The sequence below is a fragment of the Pteropus alecto genome, unplaced genomic scaffold (genome assembly GCF_000325575.1).
Source record: "Pteropus alecto unplaced genomic scaffold, ASM32557v1 scaffold10, whole genome shotgun sequence".
NCBI lineage: Eukaryota > Metazoa > Chordata > Mammalia > Chiroptera > Pteropodidae > Pteropus > Pteropus alecto.
In genome coordinates this window covers 2,805,177-2,832,366 of record NW_006431210.1, presented here as the reverse complement: position 1 = coordinate 2,832,366, position 27,190 = coordinate 2,805,177, and the positions used below count along the sequence as shown (strand labels likewise).

General features: G+C 38.2%; 1 protein-coding gene across 6 annotated transcripts in view; it reads left to right on the top strand.

The window, feature by feature from the left end:
• The window catches only part of NEK10 (NIMA related kinase 10), a 189,863-nt gene that overhangs the window by 38,429 nt on the left and 124,244 nt on the right, over nucleotides 1-27,190 (top strand). For 5 of the 6 annotated variants that reach the window (XR_001517765.2, XM_015596827.2, XM_015596825.2 and 2 more), the window contains 14 exons: nucleotides 3,437-3,478; nucleotides 4,899-4,977; nucleotides 6,130-6,197; nucleotides 8,225-8,304; nucleotides 9,102-9,188; nucleotides 11,765-11,989; nucleotides 15,226-15,365; nucleotides 17,445-17,506; nucleotides 18,991-19,068; nucleotides 20,920-20,984; nucleotides 22,365-22,467; nucleotides 22,562-22,690; nucleotides 23,230-23,367; nucleotides 26,354-26,399. Coding sequence is in view for 4 of the 6 variants with exons in the window: in XM_015596827.2 (XP_015452313.1) it covers nucleotides 3,437-3,478; nucleotides 4,899-4,977; nucleotides 6,130-6,197; nucleotides 8,225-8,304; nucleotides 9,102-9,188; nucleotides 11,765-11,989; nucleotides 15,226-15,365; nucleotides 17,445-17,506; nucleotides 18,991-19,068; nucleotides 20,920-20,984; nucleotides 22,365-22,467; nucleotides 22,562-22,690; nucleotides 23,230-23,367; nucleotides 26,354-26,399 (1,342 nt within the window). In the remaining 2 variants the exon portion in view is untranslated. Of the gene's footprint in view, nucleotides 1-3,436; nucleotides 3,479-4,898; nucleotides 4,978-6,129; nucleotides 6,198-8,224; nucleotides 8,305-9,101; nucleotides 9,189-11,764; nucleotides 11,990-15,225; nucleotides 15,366-17,444; nucleotides 17,507-18,990; nucleotides 19,069-20,919; nucleotides 20,985-22,364; nucleotides 22,468-22,561; nucleotides 22,691-23,229; nucleotides 23,368-26,353; nucleotides 26,400-27,190 lie in introns of those variants that run through there. The other variant, XM_015596835.2, reaches the window with a different exon arrangement.

The window sequence follows — 27,190 nt, the reverse complement described above, 5'->3', positions numbered from 1 at the left end:
TTGAGCCCAATTCCCGATTAGCCCCATTTGAAATTTCCGTGACTTGATCCTGTGAACCTCTAGCTCTTCCTCAGCATTTTTTTTGTCGTTGTTCTGCTTTCCTAAATGTTAACCTTTCCAGAGTTCTCTTCTTTGTCATCTTCTTCCCTATCTTCCTCCAACTATCATTTTTTGTTGTTGTTGTTGCTGTCATTATTCTTTGCCCACAAACACATATCTCCATTCTCCAACATTTCCCTTAATTTAAGCCCCAAATTTCCAGGGATATGTTGGACAGCCATCTCAATGTCACAGGTCTCTGAAACATTTTCAGGGGTTCAACAGCATGAAAACTATATTCAAAATAATGCTAAGATATTATTTGCCTTCTTGCTGTCACACTCTTACAAGTGTACAGTGGGGTTTTCGGGAGGCTGCTGAATGTGTGATGATGTCATGGCTCTGATGGCTGATGGAACATGTGCTTGTGTGTTCTCATGTTTAATTTCCAATATGGTATATATAAATAGATATAACCCATATAAACAAAACTCTTTGGGGTTCTAAGTCATGTTAACGAGCATAGAAGGGTACAGAGACCAAAGAGTTTGAGAACCGCTGTCGTAGCACGTTGACTCGAAACCACTGTTGTAGCACATTGACACTCAATGACTTGAAAATGGACCTCAATTATTCCTCTCCCCTTGAACCTTCAAAATCATTTCTTGACTCTTTCCTTGGTACCACCTTTCCTCCATACTCCACAGTAGGAAACTTTTACTCGTTCCTACAAATATAATATGCCAGACCTTTTAGAAGAGTAGTTACTATTGCACCTGGGATAAGTTAAAGGCCAGTGCACAAAGGGTCCTTAAAACTGATAGAGATTTAAGGTGGAGTTTTAAGTAGCAGTGTGGAGCTACTGATAGGTTTTGAACAGAGGAGTAACATGATCATGTTAATGATTCAATGTCAGAGGCCCGCTGCAGTGTGTTCGGCATTGATTTAGTTGCCAAGTAGTTTTAGGATGAGCGTGTCTCATGGCACTGACATTTTTGTCCGTGGTAAAAAATAAGTGATGTCCTAACAACAACTTTTGGCATTGCAGTGTGCTCTTTTTTTTTTTTTAGACATACTTTGTGTCTGTATTATGTTACTGATCAATTTTTTTTTTTTTAAAGGAAAAACTCAGAGAATAGGCAGAACAAAGACATTTGTTCACATTTTGCACATTGAACTGAAGGTCAGATTGACCAGGGGACTTCTCCAGGTCATTAGGCTCAGAAGTACAGAACGCAGTCTTGTGACCGTCCAGCCTGTGACCAGGGAGGAAACGCTGAGGTCTGAAAGGGCATGTGGGAGGCATTGCTGCAATCTAAGCATGCAGTCGTATTTGCTTTTCAGATCAGTAACTAGAACTGTTAAACCCAGGTGTGTGCATACCTTGTGGTCTTGCTTTTCTCCAGTGGGATGCTCTCACGTATAACCAAAGGAAATATAAGAAATACCGTGGGTCTGTGAGCAGTCTCATGGCCTTGCTCCAGCATTTTCCCGCATGCTCTCTGTAGGAGCATGCGGGAAAATGCTTATTTCGTAAATGAAGGGTAAATTCTTGAGTACATAGCAACAAAATTCTCTGAGAATAACAAAGCCTCTTTGCCTTTTTATATTTTATAACAGCGCTTCTCAAAGTATGTTCCATAGGAGTTAATAAGTATTTGATGAAAGGATGTGTGCTTCTGTTACTGACGTTTAGAAAAAGTTCCACGCTAGCTCTCCCATTGGAGGCTTGTGGTGTACCTTTCTAAGCCCATTCAGAGGCCACCATCCTTTTGAAGTTTTCCTTGGTCCTCTTGACAGGATCCCTCCTCTGGGGAATCATAGCACTTCATGTATAACTTTCTTATAACACTGACCAAATTCTGTTTGAAATTCCAGTTATTTGTATGTGTACCTTAGGCTTGGCCTAAATCTCAGTGAAGGAGGCCTCTGTCATCTACACATTTGTGTCCTTCTGAGAGCCTAAGCCAGGGCTTGTACATAACGGGAATGAAAGAGAAATATTTGTTGAATAAATATGAATAGTTTTAAAATGGTATATTTATTTTTACATGTATAAAATATCTTGCCATAATTAGGGTTAATGTATACAGTATTCTTATGACCATTAATGATAGCTTTCTAGAGTAAATAGCAATGATGAGAATTCAAATTAGTAGGTAGTTGCAGAATTATTTTTAATTGAGTTATACATGTCCCTCCATTCTTAATTTAAACATGGATATGTTTAAGTGTTTCCAAATTCACTTCACACAGAGTAAAGAAACATTGACCCAGGAGGCCCTGAGAAACTGAGACGTTTTCCCAGCCTGCCCACTCAGTTGGCTTCCTGGTGGAGCTGGATCATTCTCTCTCACACTTACGTACTCATCCCCAGGCATTTCCCAGAATTGGAGTGATGGCTAATGTTTATATTTCAAATAACTTCCTTGTGTGCACGTTAAGTAAGAAGAGAGAGGTCAATACAGTTTTAATCCAATGGGTTAGGGCCACCTGAAATACTTTCGCCTGGAGAAAAGTGTTAGTGTGGATAACCTGGGGGCATTTGCTATTCAGAGTTGCAAGCTGGTCCCTTTCAAGACTCCAACTTCCCACCCCTTCTCTTCCCCATTTTAGCACTTTTAGGGCAGCTTCGGAAGTGTCATGAAATGCCTTCTTGTTAGGAATTGGATTTAAAGATCTGTGTCAGGAGACTTTTTGCAACAATCATCCTTTCATTGGTTTAGAGTATAGGTTTAGTAAGACCATTAGCGTAATCATTTTAAGAAGAAGCCCTATAGTCTAGTCTACTACTACAGCAGTGATTCTCAAACTTTACCTGCATAAGAATTCCCTTGGGGTCTCAGTGAAATTCAGTGTCATTCAGTAGGTCTGGGGTGAGTAGAAGAGTTTGCATATCTAGTCAGCTTCCAGGGGAGGCTGATGCTGCTGGTCTGTGGACCTCACTAGGCAGAGACCTAGAGGAAGGCCCTGGGAATTTGGTGATGCTGGATTCTTATCCTGGCTTCTCACTTGGGCGAAATGGTTTACCTTTCCGGATCTTAGTTTTCCTGATCTGCCACATGACATAAAGGGAGTTAGAGACGATACTACCTAACAGTACTTTTCAGCTTTAACATTTTATGACGACATGGGAGGAAGTAAAAAGAATGAGGAGTCAGGCTGTCGTTCTGAGCATATTTACATTCTCTGAATCTCAAACCAATTTTCATTTTTATTAACAGTTTATCTTAAATGTAGTATGAATGACAAGCATTAAAGTTTTCTATATTTACCTTAGAATGTAGGCTTTCAAAAAAATAATTACAGATCTCATGATTTAATAAAGAAATTGCATGTAAAATACACTTTTCTCTCCACCCTCATATTTATGTATGTCCTGTTTTTATTTTATTAGGAAATACTCCATAGCTTGGGCGGTATTGAAAACCTAGCTCAGGTAAGATTCCTTTTGCGGTAGCTGGTCTTGCCTTTCCATTTTATGCCATAGCACTGGGCGAGGATTACATAGGTGTGTGACAGAAGATGGCTTTCTTACCTCAGGCTGCCTGCCAAGGGGAGAAACAGGCAGGGTGTGAGTGCGAGGCAGGATGCTCACGGAGCAGGGTGGGACCCATGATATTTTGTTCTGGCTGAATATGGCTCTCTTTACCCAGCCTGTTGAAATGAGAAAGCGCTATGAAAGGTCACATGTCATTAATTAGTAATGAAAAGAGGTAGGCCTTGTCTGGCAGGTCTAAGTCCTCAACATGGCATATCCCAAACGATGGGAGAAAATAGTGATTATGAAGATGTTCATAACTTTCTCACCGACACAGAAAACAATTACTGTGCTCACTAAAATATTAGCAAGTAAATGACGTTTCAGTCACGTATTTGAGTTTATTAATACGACTACTGTGCTCACTAAAATATTAGCAAGTAAATGACGCTGTGAGGAATGACCTTGGCTTCATTTATTTTTCAGTCACGTATTTGAGTTTATTAATACGATAAAATGTGGCATGGCACTGTGTCGGAACAGTCTGTTCCCCTAAAACCTATATCATGTACAAAAGAATGATTTTCATAATAAGCAAATGACTCTACAAACTCATTCTGAATTATTAAAGGAAGATTATGTTTAATGGCAATTTAATGTTAAATCTATTTTTATTCTTGGAAACTTGATACAACATATATATGGCTTTTGTTTTTAAGATTTAAAAAAATGGCTGGAGAGTTACCTCATTTAATGAATAGTCTTTCATAAAATTATATTGTAAAGGATCTTCTTGTCCACTTTAACTTCCATTATGTCAGAAATTTATGTGTTTCCCTGAGCCTATTTCTTCTTATTGTAATCAATTAGCTACTGTTAGGGATAATCAGACTTCCCCATAGCCACTTTATTCTTGTTTTTGCTATCTGATTGTTTGCTGATTAGCTATAACTTAGGATGCTGTAAAACATAAGATCAATACAATATATCAATGTGTTATAAAAATTCTAAAAATGTACATCGAATGATTAAAATTCTACATATTATATGATATTTTCTGCATCTTATTTATATCTTACATTTGGAGACTAAACCACACCACAAACTTATTCATTTACAAGTCATTTTGGGACTTTTGAGAGTTTATACATTCTTTACACGGTCCCTGCCTCAATTTCAGGGCATGGGAAAGAAAGCAGAGAATCCAGAAACCCAAACACTTTTTGCACTTAACCAGGCCCAGAAGCACTATTATTTGGTGAATCTGTTACGCCACCTACAGTTCATTTTCAGAAGTGCACAATCTCGTTCCTCACCTGCTTGCCTGTTTTCGATGTCTTCTCTTCTGACTTGCTTGTTGGTTTGGTCCCTGCTGCAGTACATGGAGATTGTGGCCAATGAGTACCTCAGCTATGGAGAGGAGCAGCACAGTGTGGACAAGCTGGTCAACATGACATGTAAGCATTATTGTGGGAACACAGACAACTCTCTGCACTTGCTAGGATAAGCAGTGTGGTGTTTGCAGCAGGAAAAGGAGTACATTGACTATTTATGAGTGTGTCCATACACAATTATAGTGTTGAGAGTCCATGCCAATTGTTACATTCAGTATTAAAATATACCCAGAAGGAAGACTTTTAGATCACAACTGTTACTTCAAAAAGCCCGATTTCATGTTTAAGAAGATTTTCATCGAGCACAAGCTTTTTTGTTTAATGTGAGAGACTTTTGTAACAGCAAATTGTAGTAAAAATATTTTTTGCCTCCTTTAATTTCTGTTAAAATGTCACAGGCTGTTTAGTTTTCATCTATAAAGCTGGGTTAATAATAATACCTACCTCATAAAACTTGGAACATTCAGAACATAAAAAAGAAAAAAAAGTAATGTGATGACGATAATATGATAATATGGGTCTGTGTGGGTGAGCTCTTCTCTCTCCACTTAGTCTCCTCATTTTGGAGGCTCTTCCCAGCCCCATCTTCTGTCCTCTTCAGGTTTGATGAGCCAGAGACGCCCTGCTGTTGTGGGATGCTAGCCCATTTTCTTTGTGAACAGGCTGGTTTCCTGTATTCATTTACAGGACAGCACACTGATTCTCAGTTACAGAGAGAGAAGAGCATGTGGTGAGCCCCAGGCACCAGGAAGGTTCTTGGAGAACGACTGTTTCCCTCAGCCGAGGACCCTCGCTAGGTCCATCACATTCCCTGGGCTTCCCTCTCCTCTTTATGAAGTTGAAATCTTTGTAGGGAGGATCTTCGAAGAATAGATTTCACTTTGAACTTGTAATGATGTTAAGGAACTCATATAACTTTATGTAGACTTTATGTTAAATGGAACTCATTTAACTTTGAGTTTTGCCTTTTTTTGCTATCTCCATATTTCATCGTTATAATAGTGATATACAATAAATACTGGTTGAGCTTGAGAGGTAATTCTTGGAGTAAAAAAAATAACCCTAAGCCTCCTCCTTCCAGTGCTCCTTCTATGTTGTCTGTTTTCCCGTTTACCCTTTTTCTGCTTGCCCATCAATACTTCAGACCTGAGGTTCTATGAGTACTGCCCCCTTTAAGCTCCAAAACCCTCTTTGAGTTGTTTCCTTCCTTTATAGATATTTTTCAAAAACTTGCTGCTGTCAAAGACCAAAGAGAATGGGTCACCACAAGCGGAGCCCACAAGGTGAGTGGTCCTGGAGAGGGGGAGCACTTCAGCTCCATGTGACAGTGGTTCACAGACTGGGGTTCAGAGCTCCATATAATTATGATTCGCAGATCTGCTAATCGTAAATCTCTGCCTCAAATCGTAAATCTCTGGCAACCTTTTATATTATTTATCAGTCCAAGGAGTAAATATGGAAACAACAAATAGGAGTTTTCTGAAATTCTTTTTTCTTTTTCCTATGCCATTTGACACCAGCTAAGTTTATTGTTTAATTTAAATTGCTTGAAAAACACTGGCTATACATAAACTGATTGGAGGTGTGTGTTCACAAATAAACAAATACAATGTATGTATACACATGAATACATTCTACATGGCTCCAGAAAGGAAGACTTTAGACCATAATTCTTATCTTGAAAAGCCCAATTTTATGTTTAAGATTTTTGTTTAAGATTTTTATTGAGTGCAAGCTTACTTTATTTCAGGCAAGAGAGACTTCCATAACAGCAGATTTTGGTAAAAATATTTTTTGCCTCATTTAATTTCTATTAAAACATCAGAGACTATTCAGTTTTCGTCTGTAAATTTGGGTTAATAATAATACCTACCTCATAATAGTTGGAACATTTCAATTTCAAAAAAATATTTTTTTCCATTCCCCAAAAAGAGTTACAGGTTATTTTGGTTCGAACCACATGGAATTGCCAAAGTCTATAGGCCATTTTCACATGGTTTGACCTTATGATTGGATGGTATAGGATTATAAGCATAAGAGTCAATTGTACATTTCAAGATGGTTGAAAACATATTTAACCAACAGACTAGATTTATATTTATAGCAAAACTATATAGATGGTAGCTGCCTAGAACCAAGTTTCAATAATCTGTTGAGTTTTCATATCCCAGGAAGTCACTTTACAGTGTATATTAGATCAAATTTGTCCAAGATGCTGCTTATTGTGTAGGGGATGATTCTAAATGATATACAGCTCAACAGTTTTTATTTAAATAGCTGTATATTTCACTGATGTTATTTCTTAGAAATTGAAGAATATCTTTGAGTAGCATTGAGGTGTTAAATGGACATGGCAAAAATTGTGAAAATGATATATCAGTGACTAAAATTTGGAAAACATGTTAGAAGACAGAGAAAGAAAAGAAAATGTAAGAGTTGAAAAAGAGGAAAGGATTAGAGAAACAAAGATAATGATAGCTTTATATATATATAAAAAAATGCATGAAACCATAAAGGGGAAAAAATCTACATGGTAGAAACCAAAAAATCATCCCAGGTTGTTGCAGCTCTGGCCTGGCATGTGTTTGCCTGTGTAGGTTTGGGGGATGCTGAGTTCTGAAAATGTAGAGAGAAGAGAAATTAATTTGTATTAATGGGAATTCAGAGAAGTCAACTTATAAGATACAGGTGACTTACAGCTAAGTCATGTTCCTCAGGATGATGCCTTGAAGCATTCATTCATATTCATTCAACATTAATTAGAAGTCTGAGAGGCAAACGGAGTGCTTGGTAGTATTGATATATCTTGCTTAGTTTGGGGGAGAAAATGACAGTTTTCAACATTTTGGTGAAAAATAGTTCCATAATTTGGAAAGTGTCTAGCACAGTGCCTTACGCAGAATGTGTCCTCGCTGACTGGTCAACACCAGAGTCACATGTGTTTAGTTATTATGACCAGTGTTTATGTCATTAGTCTCCCCACTTCTCCTTGGGGACAATCAGAGGAGGCAAAGGAGACCTCTTCAGAATGTGGAAATAGAAGTGTGAGAACCAGGCTGGCCACGCCCTGGTCCTTTTCCTTTTATGTCCTGGGCAAGGAAGGGCTACAAGGTGCTCGTGTTAAGCGTTCCAAAGGAAGGAGGAAATCAACACCTACATCCTGCAAAGAACTGATTATTGTGAATGTTTAATAGAACTCCTTTTGAGGCTAAGTCTCAGTAAACTTTAGAAAGAAACATTATACTGTTCAAGAAGCTTGTAGAACTTATGCGATTAAACTTTCTTTTACTTCATTTTTTTTTTTTTCCAGACATTAGTAAATTTACTCTGTGCCCGAGATAGTAATGTTCTGTTGGGAGCCCTTCTGGCTCTGGCTAGTTTAGCTGAAAGGTAAGTATATTTTAATATATTTTCCAGTTCTGCTACTATAGCAATTTAGGTGGGAGAGATACAAAATAGATTAGTCTCTCTAGTTACTTTATTACCTACTTAGAAAAATAAGCATGACAAAGTATTAATATATTGAAGAGGATCCTAGATGGAAAAGCATCATGTTAAAATATAAGTAGGAAAGCAAATCACAGTTTAAAATCTTCTCTTTTTTTTTCCTGAACAGAAATATTTACCTAGTCATTCATCCAACCCTCAGTTACTTCTGCTTTCGAAATTACTGCAATTTTTTTTGACAGCTGAATCTCCCTGACCTTCTTTTTTTCATTCTCTCCTGTGCATTTATTTTAACATATAAAACATTTCATTTACACTTAAAAAATCTGGACAACCTGTCCCCTTATAGATGTCACAAATATTTTAAATAAAAGAGCTTTAAATATATTTTTATATTAAAAAATATATATATATCACATTTTCTTTATTCATCTATCAAAGGACATACAGCTCATTTTCATATTTTGGCTGTTGTGAATAATGCTGATCATTAGTTTTTGTGTGAATAGTATATGATCCCTTTGCAGAAAGGGAACTATATTATCATCATATTGTTATTAAACAAATTTAAACTTATGAAATGTAGTATATATTGAATGTTGGAATTTGATATAGTCTTGCCCTATGGAGGTATGTTGCATTTTTATTCTCACCCTTAGATAATATGAGAGCTAGGATATTAAATAAGTGAATACGGTGAATTATGTTTTTAGTAGTTACTAATAGTTTTCAATTTGTAGTCCAGGATGTAGGGAGAAGATAAGTGAACTCAACATTGTAGAAAATCTGCTGATGATTTTACATGAATACGATTTGCTCTCCAAAAGGTAGGATTGCTAAAAGGGAAAAAGACAATGTCTTATATTTGATGAAAATGATTTTTTAAATTTTGTCATGTTATTTACATTGTTAACTGAATATCATGAGTCAGTTTAGGATTTATTTTCTTTTTAAGTTTATAAAGAAAGTAGAGCAAAGTGGTGTATCAGTTTATCTTTGGTTCTGCATTACTTCTAGATTTGGGCATAGAATCAAATTATAGAAATCTTAAGATAACATCTTTAATTTTTTGTTTATTGCATTTATTTGCATCCTGTCTCTTTAAGGAAAGAAACTGAGCTGGCTCTATTTTTAGTAATTTCAGGTTGTGTGTCAAATAAATGATTAGATTGCTAAAATCTGTTTTGCTTAAAGCCAGTAAAATAAATTCAAATAGGTTCTGATTTGTTTTATGACCATCTGTTATAACTCAAAACAGAATCTAGAGTAAAATTAAATCATTTTCAATTGAACTAAATATTTCTCTAAAGATTTACTGTATTCAGATAGTTATTAAATTGTTTTTAAATAGATGCAGTCAACATCCTTCGCTATTTAGTTGAGTAAATAATTTTTTAAAGAGGAAAAATAAATAACAGAAAGTCAAATGATGGAATCCCAACACTTAACTCATAGTAAGTCCCCCTAGATTCTTCTTCAAAGCCAATTTAACATTCTTTCACAAACTACACTTATAGACTTGGCTATATGAATTCATTCACCAAACAAACAGCCTCCGCAAAAGTGTTGGCAAACCAAAAATGAATAAGATACAAGTGTGTAGTGTAGGAGAGGGGACAGACATGCAAATCAACGGTTTCATCATAGTACTGTAAATGGAGTGGTTGATGCTGGCACAGGATACACTGCAGCATAGCGCAGAGCCTCCCCCAATCAGTGAGAGTCATGCCAAGTTTCTTGAAGGAAGGAGGGCTTATCTAGGCAGGAGAGAGCAAGCGAAAGCAGGATATGCTCCCACATGGGGGCATGAAGTAGTAGGTATTAGAAGGTCTTGCATGGTTGGACACAGCTGGAGCAAAGAGTACAGGAGGGAAAATATCTGAAATAATAGGTTAAAAATATAGCTAATTTTGTCAGGCTTTCCATATGCCAGGCTCTGCGCTAAGCACTTCTGTGCGTTCACTCATTTGATCTGAACAATAACCCTATTAATTTCCATATTTTATAGCTGATACAACAAAACACTGTTAGCCAGGTCATTATGGGCTCTGCATGTTTAATAAATAGTGAAGTTTTTATCATGAACTTTATGGGGATTCACAGAAAGATTTTAAGCATGTTCCCATTTATGTTATGGGAACATTACTCAGATGGCAGTGAGTGGGGGCTGATGGGTGGGGAGTATAACCACACAACGAGATCCATTTAGAACAAGGAGGGAATGTTTTGTGTAGAAAGTTTGAGAAGGGGAAGAATACTGTTTACCGAAGAACACAGGTTCTGAATGTCAGAGCATAAACGTTGAGGAGGGAGAGGAGCCATGGAAAATTGCATGCGAGGGAAGGAATTGCGAGGCAGTCTGGGAATGAGAATATTGGAGAGGTAGATGACAGAGGGCCTTAATCCTTGAGCATAATCAAATATCACAAGAAGCGGGTGAGTGCAGTGGGGTTAGCTAGCTGCATGACTTACAAGAGAATTAATCCCAGCAGTTGCCCAGGAAATAGAGGGTACCGGAGGCGCTTGATTGGCAGGTTGGGAAAGGAGAAGGAAGTGTGTTGGATGATTTCCAATTTTCTGGCTGGAAAATTGAAAAGACTGAGGCGTCATGAGTCAAGATCAGGGTGGTGAGAGGAAGAGCCGATTTGGGGGAAGATTTTGGCTTTGAGTTTAGACACAGTGGGATGAGTTCCCATGGAACAGCTATGTAGCAGAGGGAGTGTTTGAGGCCATGGGAATAGATGATGCTATCCAGGGAGAGTGTTTAGGATGGTTCATCATCATCATGTTTCAGAGCTCAGCTAAACCTCCTGTCTTATGCCATCGTTATATTTACATTGCTCTAGATATTCACTGAACAATTTTCATTTAATTTCCCTGCATCGTAGTGTTTTTGCCATTTTGTATTGTCTTGTTTTGGCAACCACAGAGTAACTTTCTATAGACCAGGACAAGGGTTTTCTCTTTCTTTTGTCTTGAGCACAATGCAGGTCTCATTATATGCACCTGACATCTATTTGCCGGTTAGTAAGTTTTTAGCCATACCAATGGGGATACAATGAGATTATGACTTAGAATGGCAGTCAGCAAATTGTGACCTGCAGACTAAATTTGGCTCCCTGCCTGTTTTTGTAAATAAAGATTTATTGAGACATAGCCATGCCCATCTGTTTTTATGTGTCGTCTCTGGCTGCTTTTGCACACATTGTCACATTTGGGTAGTTATGACAGAGCCTGTTTGACCAGCAAAGCCAAAAATGTTTGGCTGTAGTCCAGCCCTTTACAGAAAACGTATGTTGACCTGTGATTTAGAAAATGTTAGATCCAGGCAGTGATGACAGCGCTAGTCTAAATTAAAGTTAATCCCTGTGCTGCGATTCTCATCGTCGCTCTCCCTGTGCAGACTAACTGCGGAGTTGCTGCGCCTACTTTGTGCCGAACCCCAAGTGAAAGAGCAGGTGAAGCTCTATGAGGGGGTCCCCGTCCTCCTCAGTCTGCTCCACTCTGATCACCTGAAGCTGCTCTGGAGCGTCGTCTGGATCCTGGTGCAGGTTTGTGAGGACCCCGAGACCAGTGTGGAAATTCGCATCTGGGGAGGCATCAAGCAGCTTCTTCATATTTTACGAGGGTGAGTCAGGGAGGGCTTTGGCCCACTTTATCCTAGTCAGTGAAGGCTGGGGACTGTGCCATAAGATAGCAGATTGGGTACATGCTCAGCTTGCTCTCTCCTGGTCTTTGGACATTCATGTTTTGTAGAATTATTTTTACTTGTCACAAACATGCTCTAAATTGATGTCAGGGGTGTTCATCTTTCAAGCTCCTTGGGAGTCCTGACATGTTTTATCTTTGTATCACTAGCCTCCAGTACAGTGCCAGGAATGTAGGAGGCCATCAGTCTGCAAATGTAGGTTCAATGGAAAACCAATAACTCAAAGAAAACATTTGTCTTATCACCTTTTTCTTGAATCACTATATGCATATTATAATTCCAACAAGTACAATAAATTACTGTTTTACTAAAATGTCTTCATGTGCGTATATGTCATTCATCTGTAAAGAGAAACCAAAGCCTACGTTAAAGGAATAGATATAAAATTCTTAGTTAAAATTGGAGAAAATATCATTAATCAAATGATGGCCATGTTACTGACCCTGGTCCAGTTGTTCTTTTCTCTCTAATTTTCATCACAGTGCTCTAAGGTGGGTTAACACCTTATTTATCTCTCTTTTAAAAATAACATTGCAATAACATTCAAAGCCAGGAATATGGGGAAGGAATGGTTTGCTAAAATACTTTTTAAGTTGAAATTTTCTTGATGTTGTGATAACCACTATATTGTATATATTGTATATGTTGTACATAGTAGATATATATATAGAGAGAGATATATATATACACACATGTATATATATATTTTTATTGAAAGAAATTTATAACTTTTATAAGAATGAGGTATGCTGTGGAGTTTTAACTTCTGGCTATATAACAGAATGCATTAAAATTACAGTTATAGGATGGTGATCTGCTGCTGGGGCCCTGTGTGTCTTCTGTGTATAGTAGATATATATATATATATCTCTACTATATACAATATATACAATATAGTAGATATATCGAAGTATTGAATAATAGCGTATTTTGGTACCATCAAGGGGAAGGTTCTATTACTTATTATAAAGTATAATTCAGCCCTGTAGGTATTTAATCAAAGTTGGAAAGGAACATATCTGCTTCAGAGGGCTCATATTTATGATCTACGGTACATAACTAAAGCTCATGCTAATAAAAGCAGAGTGACATATCAATTTTAATATGACTAGAGGTTATCAAATCAATATTATGCAGACCCTGTGCTTGTTATGTTTCTAAAAATATTGTGGAACTATGTGTTATTAACTTCATTTTCTCTGAGGGAATATTCCAAAGCATAAGAGCAGACTGTGGAGATATGAACCATAGCTTTGTTAGTGATTGCTGTTATTACCAAAACAAAGGAAAAAATTATAGACTGTTGACTACTTGCTTTTATGAATATCACATAAAAATCTCAAATACTTTAAATTATAAATCTTTCATTAATGCTATGGCATAATAATAAGCTAGCCCCTTGGTCAAAATAATTACATTTGACAAAAGTTTGTGTTTGCTCGAGTTTGTAGGATGATGATGGTGATGCTGATAGTGATGGTGGTTATTATTATTTGTCAATATGCCCATTACAACAGGGTTGCCCTCTTAGAAAGCAGTTATTTTCTTGATGATAAAATTAAATTCTATAATAGTTAACCAGTATTTCAAGGAAAAACCTACTTTTTTTTTTACCACATATAATTGAGTTAAGTATGAGGCACCATTTTTCCTCTTTTTCTCAAGCTGTAACTATCCTTGATAGAATAGAGTTCTTTCACATCTGAAGAGTCATTTTGCCAGTACGTTTTTACTGTGGAATGTTAGAAAACTCTTTCCTAGGAAGATGATAGATGTCAGCACTTATTCATTGTTAAATATATCTTCACGCTGTGGGAGAATTTATTACCCCAGCTGGTGAACACTATCCTTCCAGAGCTTGCTCCTTCCCCCGAGCTGCCTGGAGCAGGTTCCAAAGGTGGAGGTTGCCAGGTCGTCTGCTGGCATGAGTATGAACAGGCATTGTTGTCAGGGCAGCTCCAGGAAACCTGTTCATGCCCATCCACCTGCGATCCCAAACTCGAAGGCGGTTCCTGAAAGGCTATATACTCTTGATAATGTGGCGTGATCTCTAAAATTCGAGTTTTGGCATAATTATATTAACAGACAAGATCCCTGATTATGACTACTCGTAGGCCCAGCTCCATTCCTGTCCCTGTGCTCAGTGAAGGGAGGACACTCGTGGGCCCAGATGACGTGGGAGGGAAGCCAAGGAGATTCTATCTGTGTTATATGTAGGAACATAGAAATCCACATAGAGCTGCTGCCATAGAAAATGAATAAATGAAAAAAATGCGGGAACTGAGTGAAACAAAATGGAACTAAGCAGGTAAAAGACGTGAAGGATCTGTGGTGGAAGATGTTGCATTAAGTAAATGGAGAAAGAAATGTTTTATTTTTGTCGAACGTTAAACAGAACATGAAATTTATAAAACGAGGTTAAAGACCTGACGAGAGGACAATAAAGCAGAGAGGAGAGAGATTGCAGAGCTGAGGAAGAAGACGAGGACTGAGTGACATACACGGAACTGATACATTCACTAGAAACTGGAATTAGGAAAAGGACGGGCACCCTTGAACAAAATTACACGTCACGTAGGGAGAAAGACAAAGGAATGAGAGCAATTAGGAAGTGAAAGGTATGGCCAGCAGAAGATGGGTTTTCAACGTGTGGATAATTGATATCCCTGAGTTAGAAGCAAAATGAATTAAAAAAATATTCAAAGATATAATAGAAGAGAACTTTCCTAAAATAAAGGAAGATTGGAATTTCATGGAAAAAGAAAACAAACTGGTGAAGACTGAGACGTATTCAGGAGCATCGACTGCGGCAGAATGGTGTTCGAAAGCAAAGGTGGCCGTGGAGCAGTGGGGAGGGGGTGGTCCTGTCAATAAATGGTGCCGAGTCAGTTCAGTAACCATGTTTAGAAAAAAGAAAGAGAGAGAGGGAGGGAAGGAAAGAGGAAGGAAGGAAGGAAGAAAGCAAAGAAGGAAGGGACTCTTATCTCACACCATATACTAACATCAACTTTAGGTGGATTGGAAGGTCAAACAATAGAGACACAGCAGAAAACTTCATGACTTTGGGGAGGTAAAGATTTCTTAAAAAGAAGACTCAGAAAGCACTCATTAGGAAAATTGATAAATCAATTTGTGCATTAACTTTTCTTTTTCAGAGACAGAAATTTTGTTTCAGATCGTTCTTCCATCGGAAGCTTGTCTAGCGCAAATGCAGCAGGCCGAATCCAGCAGCTTCACCTGTCGGAAGATTTAAGCCCTCGGGAGATACAGGAAAATACTTTCTCTCTTCAAGCAGGTATTTATATCATATTATTAAGTTTTATTATTTGATATTCTTTAATCTTATATTGTCTTCTTATTCTGTTATACAATTAGTATGATCGCATTAATTAGGCATGATTTATAAGTTTAAAAAATGTGAAGTTAGATTCCTGTGGATGCCCCAGAATCGCTGGCGCTAGTGCTGGACTTGCAGGTTAGCGGTACCACCGACTCTTCTCTCCCTTCCGTGTTCCGAACGCATGAAGAAGTAAGTCACCGATAGAACTCAGACATAAAAGTGATCAGAATGTTAGCTTTGTTACTAATAAAGCTGGATTAGAGAATGCAGCTTCGTCTGTGCTCAGAATCATGGTTCCTATTATTTTCTAGGTCTCAGGGCACCCTCCTTAAGGGAGACTCTGCAGTGCACGTCCCCATTCCACAGGGAGCAAGCGAGTGCCTTCCTCCCACCTCGTGAGCTCCTAAAGAGAAGACAGAGATGCTGCCCTGTGTGGGATTCCCATGCAAAAGCAGGCGTAGGGATGCACGCATACATTTGTTGGCAGTTTGGCGTAACCTTGAACAGTTCTGTAGCCTGTGCCCTTTCGTGCAGGTGGGGCTACAGCGCTGCTGACCAAGCTGGGTGCCCAGCAGTGGTCCGCAGGAAGGGAGCAGAGAGGCACTGGGTGGGCCAGCAGGAGGGCAGGCAGGCCCTAAGAGGGGAAGAGCAGATGTGGCAGGGGTTGAAAAGAAGGAGGTAAGGAGAAGGGCAGACTTGCTTTGTTCCGCAATGTTTGCTCCTAGAGAGTGGAGAAGATGTTTGTTCACAGGCTTGAGGTCAGGGAAATAGGATCCCCTGCTTGAATTGTCATTTCCACTTGTTCTAAAAGGCCTCTATTTCAACATAAAGGCTCTTACTGGGAACTTCCTGTTGGAAGACTTCCAGGAAGTATAATCCAACTGAAATCAGAGCTCCTAATATTCTGGGCCTCTCACAAAGAGTGAATGAGATTGGTGGTGGTAGAGGTCAGAAGGGCAGTAACCCACTGAGGGACGGTACACTACTACCTGGGAGGGGCTCAACAGGCCTTTGGGGACTGGAGATATATGTTCATCACAGTGGCAGTGGTTACAGGGTTATAGTTATGTAATATCTCACTAAGCTGTATGCTTGAGATATGTCTACACAGCTTATTTTATACCTCAATGAAAAATTTTTAAAAAGATTAAAAACATGAGGTGTCGGGAGCAGGATCTGAGTTTTGGCTGCACCCACTTTTTTGGCCACATCATCTTACGAGTTCCTTAACCTTTCCAAGCCTCGGCTTTGTTCGTGTGGAATGGTGATGGTAGCCCTGATGTCAGCATTAGAGGGTCATTGTGAGAATTATACGAGGATATGTGTAAAGGCCATAGCACAGCATATGGCCATTGGCAAGGGCCTGATAAAATGCCATTATCCTTTATAGGTGCTCTGTGCTACAAAATCCAGTATAACTCCTATTGGACCAGAAGCAGCTCAGTATAGAATTCCACCAGAAGCTGACACAGTGGCCGTTTTTTACGACAGGACGGGTGACAGGATTTAACACCTGGCAGACTAGGGTCGGACTTCTGGCCCCTTCTTATTATTAGTTCTGTGGCCTAGTCTGATAACTTTTCCAAACCTCAGTTTTCTCATTGGTAAACTGGTAATCATAGTGTATACTCTGATTATAAAAGTTAATTTGTATACTATTTTTAGAGCCCGCTCTCGGTTAGCCAACCATTGTTTATAGATGTGTTTATAGAGCACCTGCTAAGTGGTCGAGCGCTGGTGATTACAGTGAATCAGACAGATGCAGTCCCTGCCTCCTGGTACACAGCAAGCGCTCAATAAAAAGCCGCTGTGGGATGGGTGTGCATGCACACACATCACACGAGGAGGAGAGTCAGAAGCCATTAGAAGTCAAGCTCCCTTCTCCCAGAGCTGTGCCAGGAGGAAAATCAGTGTTTTTTTAGGAGTGACTCTGCTGACAGAATTCCCTGTGGAGTTGGTGTATCGCTGTAACTCTATGTCAGTAGCACCGTCACGGTGACGCCCGGCATGACCATTTGGTGGTTTTCGTTCCAGCCTGCTGTGCTGCCCTCACGGAACTGGTGCTCAATGACACCAACGCCCACCAGGTGGTTCAGGTGAGTGCGCCGCTCCCCAGGGCAGGGGCTCCGTACCCAGGCTGTGATTGACTGACCCCACTTCTGGCCCAACGCTGTACAGCGTCACGTGGTTTTAATATATTTTAATATGTCTTATTTAACTTACAGAATTCTATTTTACATTCTTGTCCTTCTTTAACTTACCTACCTCGAAAAGAACTGCCATGTGGTTAATTGGTGGTGTTTCTTCCCTATATCATATGAAGTCCTTTTCATTTTTTTTTTTTTTTTTTCCAAAGCTATTCTGAACTTCTTTAATTCTGGGCATATGGGATACCATGAGTTAAGGGTAGCAGTCACTTAAAAAGTATATCAAGTGTGTACTCTCAAATTCAAGTATATGCATCCAATATATATATAAATACACACATATGTATACCACCCATGTATGGGTTTCTATTATAAAAGTTACTTCATGCTTATTAAATTTTACAGAGAAAACTTTTTTTTTTTTTTTGGTCAATACAATATATCCATTCAACTTCAAAATGACAGAAGTTCATAAAAGTTAGTAAGAGATCAGGTTATCAGCAATTAGAGCCCCTTGGGGAAGCTCAGCAAATCACTAAAAGCTGGGGAAGCTTTAATAACATAATCTGTGATTTTTAGAATTTCGGAGTTAGCACCGGTGCCTGTACTGACCGTGAGGGAAAAATACGTGGTGAGGGAGGCTGGCATGGAAATAAATGCTGCTAAAACAATTCCTGTTATCATGACTTGCTGGTTTGGCCCCTGGAAACGTGACTTACCCTCTCTAAGCTTTGGTTTTATCATGTATAAAACAGGGAAGTTATATAGACTAATTCACAAATAGCTATAAAGACTAAATGCAGTTAGGCAGGTAAAACTCTTCAGTTACATTATGCATGTCCACGTAGAGTTCAGTGGATTACGCATTTAATGGATAACAGAAAAGTAGCAATGAGTTAGTAGCTTTGTTCATTCCTTCATGTGTATATTTGTATTAGTCTTAGTCTAGGAAGACGTTCCCTGTGTTTTCACGGATAACATTCATTTTCTATTTTAATCTATTATTCTTGTTTCTTTTATTTTTCTATTTTCTGCAATAATTGCAATGAATTTAACAAAACTATAAAGGGAGAAATTATATTTCATAAATATTTAAAATGCAATGTATAAAGATTATAAAGATGTCCAGATGCCTTTTTGTCCCCTACTCTGTTTTTTAAAGTATTTAAGTCACTTTAAATTGATATTACTGTATTATTTATAATCTTTAGAGACAGTTGGAATTTTAAGATTGTGGTTATGGTCTTTGGTTTGTAAAAGTGTTACATTGACATTTTTAGTATTGTTCTGCCATAATTACTTAAAGTTCCAAGATTATACTAATATTTCTTCTTAATATTAATTTTTGAGATTGTTTAGTTGCTTCTTTATGCCTGTGGAGTTCTATGACATTGCCACTGGTCACTGATAACATGGCTCCTTTATTCCTCCAGGAAAATGGTGTGTATACAATAGCAAAATTAATTTTACCAACCAAACAAAAGAATGCAGCAAGGACTAATCTATTACAGGTAATAAACATGTCCATTGTTCTTCACTGTCGAGTTACTGAAATCTGGGGGAACTTTGGTAATAATATAAGCTATGATTTTTAGAATTTTTAAGTTAGTGCTGGTGCTTGTACTGACTGGGAGGGAAAACTGGCATGGAAGCAAATGCTGTTAAAACAGTGAAAGAGGCTTCACAGTGATTTCTCTACCAGAGCGAATTAGGCAATTTTATTTCGATATTTCCTTGCTGATCAATAAGTTCTATTTAAAAACAAAACAAAACAAAACATGTATTGCTTGTTTATCAGAAGACAATGACAGGAAAATTATATACCATCTTTAAGCATGAACCACAGTCACTCACATTTTACCTTTACGAAGGAAAGCCTATAAAATGGATCTCGATGGATGAGAAGGGATTTTCCAAATGGAGAAAGGGACATGAGTAGGGCACCAGTGGTATAGGGGGGAAGGGCATGACACACAGAGGGAATAACATGTGCAAAGTATGAGAGCCTGACAGCTTACAGCATGCTTCAGTTGCTCAGTGGGGCTAGGATTACAGTTGGGTGTGTGGGTGCCCCAGGAGATGAGGCCTTATAGGTAAGAAAGGGAGACATTACGGGGAGTCCTCTGTGCTTTTTTGAGGAGTGGCTGTCAAGGGCCAGTATCCCGAAGACACTGGAATGATGAAGTCAGATTTGAAGTAAACCTTTGCTGTAGCTGCAGCTCATCTTTTCTTCAAGTCAGTCAGAGAAGGAAGTACAAAACAACCTTTGCCTCCAGTCTGATTTAAGAGCTATCGCCCAGAATGACGGTCAAACCTAGCAGAGAATTTTCGGCGGTATCTGTGGGCTGGCAGCCACAGGTTTTTGGAGAGCTACAGATGAGAACATACAGGAGTGGGACTTAATTTCTTCAGTGCCCCACAGATGTAGGACACTGTGCCGGAACACAGGGAAAGTCAAAGCCATCCCGCAGATGCATTTTGGTGAGCAGCAGAGGGTTTTAAAAAATTCCCGTCGAAATGGCTTTCGAGGAACATGCACATTCTCCACCCGCTCCAGTCGCCACGTCTCTCTTACCAGGCTCCTTCGTGTCATTGTGTTATCTGCCTGGCTTCTCTGGGCAGTTATGTCTGTGAACCTTCTTCCATATTCACATCACTAATTTTATCCAGATTTGAATTCAGCAAACCCCGATCACCCCAGTGGCAGCCTGTTAGGCAGCTCATCTGCAGGCTGGGGGCTCACACTCTCTCTCTTTTTTTTTCTCGGCACTGCAAAATGTCAGATGTTTATTTTTCTTCCTTAAAGTCTCACAGGCCTCTTTCTGAGTGTTCACAGGAGTTACTGTAGATTGTTCTATTTGGGGAATGCTTAAGCCTCTTTACTCAAGAGACCAATTTGTCAAGTTTGAGTCCAGTGTGCCTGTGGCTATTTTTATATGTCATCATTTCTAGTGTTTATTTTCTCACAGAAACCATATAAATATTGAGGTATACATAGCAGGCTAGAAACAAAATAAACCTTGAGCTCCTGGAAATCTTTGTACATTTGGTTTTCTCAGAGTAGGAATTTTATTTCTTGTCTCTACACTCATATGGAACTTTCTAGAAAGGAATTAATGATGAGCACTGAGTGAAACAAGGCCCAGATCTCTATCATTACCACAACATAAAAGCTTTTTAAATTCAAGAACTCCCCCAGGTGTTCATGGTTTTTGTTTTCAGTGGCAAGCTTTGGCTCCCATATAGACCAGCCACACTCCCAATAAAGCCACTTTAATATTTATTTCATGATAACTCTATCCTGAAAACGTTTTAATTTATTGAACTCCTATTTGAGAATCATGTGTCCTTCTGTTTTCCAGTGTTATGCCTTCAGAGCCTTGAGATTTCTCTTCAGTATGGAAAGAAACAGGCCACTCTTTAAAAGGTATGAGCTTAGAGAAATTTAAGTGACCAGCAATCTCTAGATTGAACTATTTTCACATACCTGATTTAGATGCAGTAAGAGAAGAGTGAATCAGGGTGGAAAACATGTATCTTCAGATTCCTTAGAACCCACAGATAAAACTGAACTACCATAGTGATATCTTAACACTGAAAATTAACAAAATGATGAAAGACCATGAATCATTATATCAATATAACTCTTCTTAATTGCATGTGACTGTTATGATTTTAGTTTTTTCTTTTTTTGTTGTTAGACATTAACATATTAAATGGATGCCATCAAAATCTGTGCTTGTCTTTGCCCATTTAGAAATTCCAGAATTGATCTAGTCATTTCCTCTTAATCAATAGGAAAAAAAAAAAAAACATATTTGTCTGCCTATCTTCCATAGGTTAAGAGCTCATTTGAAATAGAGGAGGCTGGATGTTCTTGAGTTAGGAGGTTGTGCTGGTTGGCTGTGTCAGAAAAATCACTGCCTTGGGAAGCAGACACTAGTTATCTAAATGGGTGGACTGCATGCTATTTAGTTGAACAGGTTAACCAAAATCTTAGCAGAATTTTACTGATGAGGCAGAATAGAAATATAGAAATATAGCCTTTAGTTAATGTAATATCTTCTGTTCATAAGCATGGAACATTTTATATTGTTACTTTAATTCTACATGATGCTTGAGTTTAGAGGAAGCAAAGAAAGTAAAATTAGTTACTCATGAACACCTTTCATTTCAAGGCCCCGAATCATCCATTTTAGTGGACTTAAAGATTTTAGAAATCCAATGCGCTATCTATCCATTGCACGAGAGAGGACTTAAAGATTTTAATAAGCCCTGAAGCCAGTACTTTGGAAATAATGCACAGATCTCTCCATTTTTTTCCCTATTTACCTGTGTTTTTATAAAACTCTTATTAGGCTAATATTTACCTCCTACAGTTACTATCAAATAGCATTTATGAAAGTGCTCAGTACTTGAGAAGCACCCAGTAAACATTCCTTCCTAATGTGTTTAGTACCTATATCCCCAAATGTTTTACAAATAAGGTCTTTGTGTGATCTGCACCATATTTGTGTATTTTTTTATTGTGATAGAAAACACACAACGTGACATCCACCTTCTTTACAAATGTTTGAGGGTACAGTACAGTGCTGTGAACCGTCAGCGGCTCTCTATCACTTTCTGCTTGTTTTTCCTTACTGCTACAAACTGTATGTATAGTTCACTTTTGTGACAGAAGCTGGTCTCATTTCTCGCCGCCTTGTTGATAGTCTAAGGAATTAACTATCAACAATTAACCTGTGAATGAGCTAGATCCGAAAAGGAAGGTCTCGAATGAAGTATACATGTGTATTTTTCCCTGTAGACTTTTCCCCACCGACCTGTTTGAGATCTTCATTGATATAGGACATTACGTTCGTGATATCAGTGCTTATGAAGAATTGGTCTCAAGATTGAATTTATTAGTGGTAAGTCCTGAGTTTTAAATATTTCGGCAGGCTGCTGTGTGGCCAGTGTGGAGTTTATCATAGCAACCCATTTCCTCTTTATTTTTTTGGTTAGGAGGATGAGCTGAAGCAGATTGCTGAAAATATTGAAAGCATTAATCAGAATAAAGCTCCTTCGAAATATATAGGCAACTATGCGATTTTGGATCATCTTGGAAGTGGAGCTTTTGGCTGTGTTTACAAGGTGACTTTGCCCTTGGGGAACATTTCCGATATCCCTGAACAAACTGGATGTCCCTCCTGCACACTCACTCACAGTCGAGTTGAAGTTCTCTTACTGAAAAGTAGTAAATAATAGATATAAAAATTTGAATGACTGTTTTTGTCCATCAGGTAGTGTACCTATGTTGTCTTGTTTTAGCTTTCAGCTCTAGAAATTGGTCACTAATCTTTGAAGACCAAAGCCATTATTAATCCCTCATCAAAGAAAGTCAAAATGTCTTGTCCCAATGCATGTCACCTTCTCTAGATCATACCACTGTTTCTGTATTTACCCAGTAAAATCCTGTTGAATGTTGCAGATTGACCCAGGAAATACCAATTTTTTGAGCTGAGCTGAGTGTAAATACAGATAGAATTTTAAAAGTTTTGTGACTTATTTAAAAGACAGTTTAATCATGTGACCTTATTAATCTATCTCTCTTCCTCTTTCTACCCCACCTCTTTTTTTCTTTTTCTTATTCTTTTTCTTTTCTTTTTTTTTTTTTTTGTCTTCCTTATTAGGTTAGAAAGCGTAGTGGTCAAAATCTTTTAGCAATGAAAGAGGTCAATTTACATAACCCAGCATTTGGAAAGGATAAAAAAGATCGAGACAGCAGTGTGAAGAACATTGTGTCTGAATTAACCATAATTAAAGAGCAGGTACATGTTTTTCTTGTTTATGAAAATAAATGTCATCAAAAGAAAGTAGAATTCTTGTGCCATTCTTGTTTGTGCTGTTTAAGAACTGGTTCTGTTTAAAATAAGTGACATTGAGGCGGTGGTAATTTAGCCAGCTTTTCCCCTAAGGCTTGATGTTGGACCAGAGGAACACTTTCTGGAGTTTTTGTCAGGGCAGGGGTGCAGGACAGCAGAGTTCACAGCCCAGCGTGCATCCCGTATGAGGGACCCTTCTCTTTCCGTCGTAAGCGCATTCATTCTCTTCCCGTTATTGCAGGATATTTGGTTACTGAGTTACATGCATAGGACTATGACTAAGAGTCCCCTGACTTTTATCAAGTGGATCCAAGCTGTTAACATTCTTCAAATACGGCTTATTAAATCTAAAATGTGGATTTTCCAGATGGTTATTATTTATTGGCACAAGCAGAACATTCTGACATAATGCAACAACTTAATTAACTATCATTACGAAGGTTTGTTTGGAGAGAAAGAATAAACATGTCAGAAGAGAAATGGGATTTCTTTTCGCGATCCAAGAACACATTGGTTTCTTTTTCAGCTTTCCTTATTTGCACATTCATTATGAGCACTGTTCATTTATAACTCCTGTGAAGAACTATCAATTTCACTGAGCTTCCTCCTCCACTAGTTAAATTTGCACAGCGGCTGTGCTGGGACATAAGGATCACCACGAACATGATGATTTTTATTTGTCAAAATCCACAGTTCTAGTCCAATTTCTAAATTACAATAAATATCATCAATAGCTTATTTTATAGTTGATTTTTATACAGTAATAAGTTAGATTTTTAAAAATTTGTGTTTGCTCATGCTTAGGGACTTTCAGCTTTTTCAGGATTTTGTTTCCTTATAACACAGGCTGGAACATGGCTTCTGCCCCAAACTGAAATCTGGCCTGTGAGCTAGATCTGGAATATGGTTCGGGTTGCTTCTCTGGTCCCACACTCTTTAAAATCTGCTGGCTACTTGCTAGTTGATGAAGTAGACTATTTGTTTTAGCCCATTTCCTAAGGAAAGAAAGTATCAGGGTGGGACCATATCTGATTCACAATAACTCAAAATTGTACAACTGCATTCTCACCAGAGGATTGAACCGACAGAAAGGATAATGACAATGAGGCCTAAAAGGAGGAGGTAATGGCAGACGGAAGCGACAGAAATGGGGCTAGAATGAGAGGGTAGGTTTGTTAAGATTAAAACTGAGCGGCAGTAACAAAGAGGCTCTGAAATAAGGGGCTTAAAGGAGAGGCCTCACAGCACAGTGGGCTGCTGCTCTTTCATGTAACCATCCCGAAGGGAGCAGGCCGGGCTGGCCGTGTTCTCTGCTCCGTGCAGACAGTGAGGGATACTGGTTCTCTCTCTCTCATTGCTCTGCCACCTGCTAGAGCGTTATCTCCATCTGAGTTGTTGGAACCGCCCTGGGCTCATTCATGTCCAAGGCGGGAAGGGGAGAGGTGCGAGGGGGGTGCCAGTCTTCACGAGGAAGGCTCGGACACGGGCGTGCACATGGTTCCCTCATGCCCCGCTGGGGAGACTGAGCGCTAGGCCCACACCTGGCTGTGAGACAGGCTGACAAACGATCGCTGGCCGGGAAGCCACATCCTGCTACAGTGCTGTTGCAAGGGAGGAGAGAGCAGAGTTTTGGTGGAGAACTAGCTGACTCCCCTTCAAAAAGGCAAGAAGAAAGACCGAAAAGAGATGCAAGCCATTTGTGGATATAATGGCCACTATTCTGAGATATAAAAAAAAAATTCAATTTACCTAAAAATTCAAATTATAAACAACTATAAGATTTTTAGTATTTCTTGTAGAATATGGCTTTTTTTTTAAAAAGTAGAATTTCCGTGTTCCTTATGGTGATAAACTATGTTAAAGAGATATTTTACTGCACTTTTTAAAAATTGAGATGTAATTGACATGTAACATATTGGTTTCAGATATACAACATAATGATTCAATATTTGTATATATTTTGAAATAATCACCACAATAACATTCATCACCATGTGTAGTTACAATATTTTTCTCTCGTGATGAAAACTTTTAAATGACAAGGAAGACTTTATTCAAGACCACTGCCAAACTATTGGAGGAGGGGAGAGAGATTGAAGTTAACTCTGAATACAGATAGGGATAGCTGAGAAATTATACCCAAAAGGCATGGTGAGGGGTCAGTGGCTGGAAAACTACTGAGAGGAACTTGGTCAGGTATCAAGGTTAGGGGAAGAGAAACTTGATTAAATAATAAAGATGGGGCGGAGTGAGGAACTTAATTGGATATCAAGAATGGGGAGATTCTGGCTAAACTGGCTTATCGGGCTTCTTGCTAAAACTAGGCAGGCCAAGGATGAGGCCTCATCAAAAGAGGGCTCAGAGACGCCTAAGTAATGTTTGGTCGAAGAGATAGTTCTTGTCAGCTATGACTGTAATTCAAACAGTTAATAACTCAGGTTATTTCAGTTTCATACTGATCATTTTGGAGAGCATAAACAAATTGTGTAAATAGACATAAACAGTGTAGGTAAATAATTGAAATGGTGAGGAGAGGTGAAGAGCAATGATACAACATAAGTTGCTTCATTTTTTTATTCTCTCTGCAATCGGTGTGTGGTTTCGGGGAAGAGGGTGCTAAATGAATTCTTAAGTTTCCTTCTAGACCTACAATTCTATACTTTGGTTAAATTAGGTTGATAGAGCAAAATCAGTTTTTAATTCTGTTTGATAAGGCTATTTATGAAATTGCTAATTTCAGATTAGTTTTATAAGCAGAAAATAAAAAGAATAATGAAAAAATCTCGATTAAATATCTTAAATTGCTTAGTCATATAAATAAATATAAATACAATTTCTTTGTTGTTTTAAAATATGAAGTCCAACTAAATTGTCTATGAAAACAAGTTTGTATTTTGAAATAGTGTAATGTTTGTTATTTATTTTCTTATAGCTTTATCATCCCAATGTTGTACGCTATTACAAAACATTTCTGGAAAGTAAGTAGCAGTTTTGATGATATTTCTTAAGGAAAAGTATCTTTGTTACATATTTTTATATTAGAATTAAAAAAAAATAAGCTTAATCAACTATTTTCTTCACTCTTTTTGTTGTTTAAATGAGAGTGAACAATTTTGTGCATCACTTTTTTGATCAATGAAATAGTGAAGTAATCAATGACCTAAAGTTGGTTATATATACCTGTACTCCCATTGAGAGACACTGAATGGACAAACGAAAATAGTTATTATAGCTATTTTAATACACAAAAAACTCAGTAGCATCAGGAGAGAAGAAAACTAAAGGGTAGTGGTTTCTTTAAGAAAAAATGAAAAGTTGTTTTTGTTGAATTAGATGACTTTTTTCATCTCCAAAATAAATTGGGAGTGGGCTAGGTCTTTATTTCTTTTACTTAAAGTTCAAGTAATTACCACAAGGTGGCGATAGAGCCCTGACTTTCTGCAGACAGACTCTGCAAGGACAATGGAATACAGAATCAAAACATTGAGATAAAGCCAAAACGGTCAATTATTTAAAACAAAATAGGACCTTTGACTGATATAAATATTGATAAATTGTAATGATGTATGTCACATATGAACTTTCAAGATAAATCTCCATCCGAAGGTAAGATTTAAGCAGTACAAGGCAAATACTGAAGCTTCATCACTGCCTCTCTATAGGTGCTCTTGTTATGCAAACCTGTGGTGTACTTTGACATGTTACAATTTTTACCCATCTCTCTTTCAACTCAGTGCTGAAACTCTTCAGTAAATCCTGAACCCTTGGC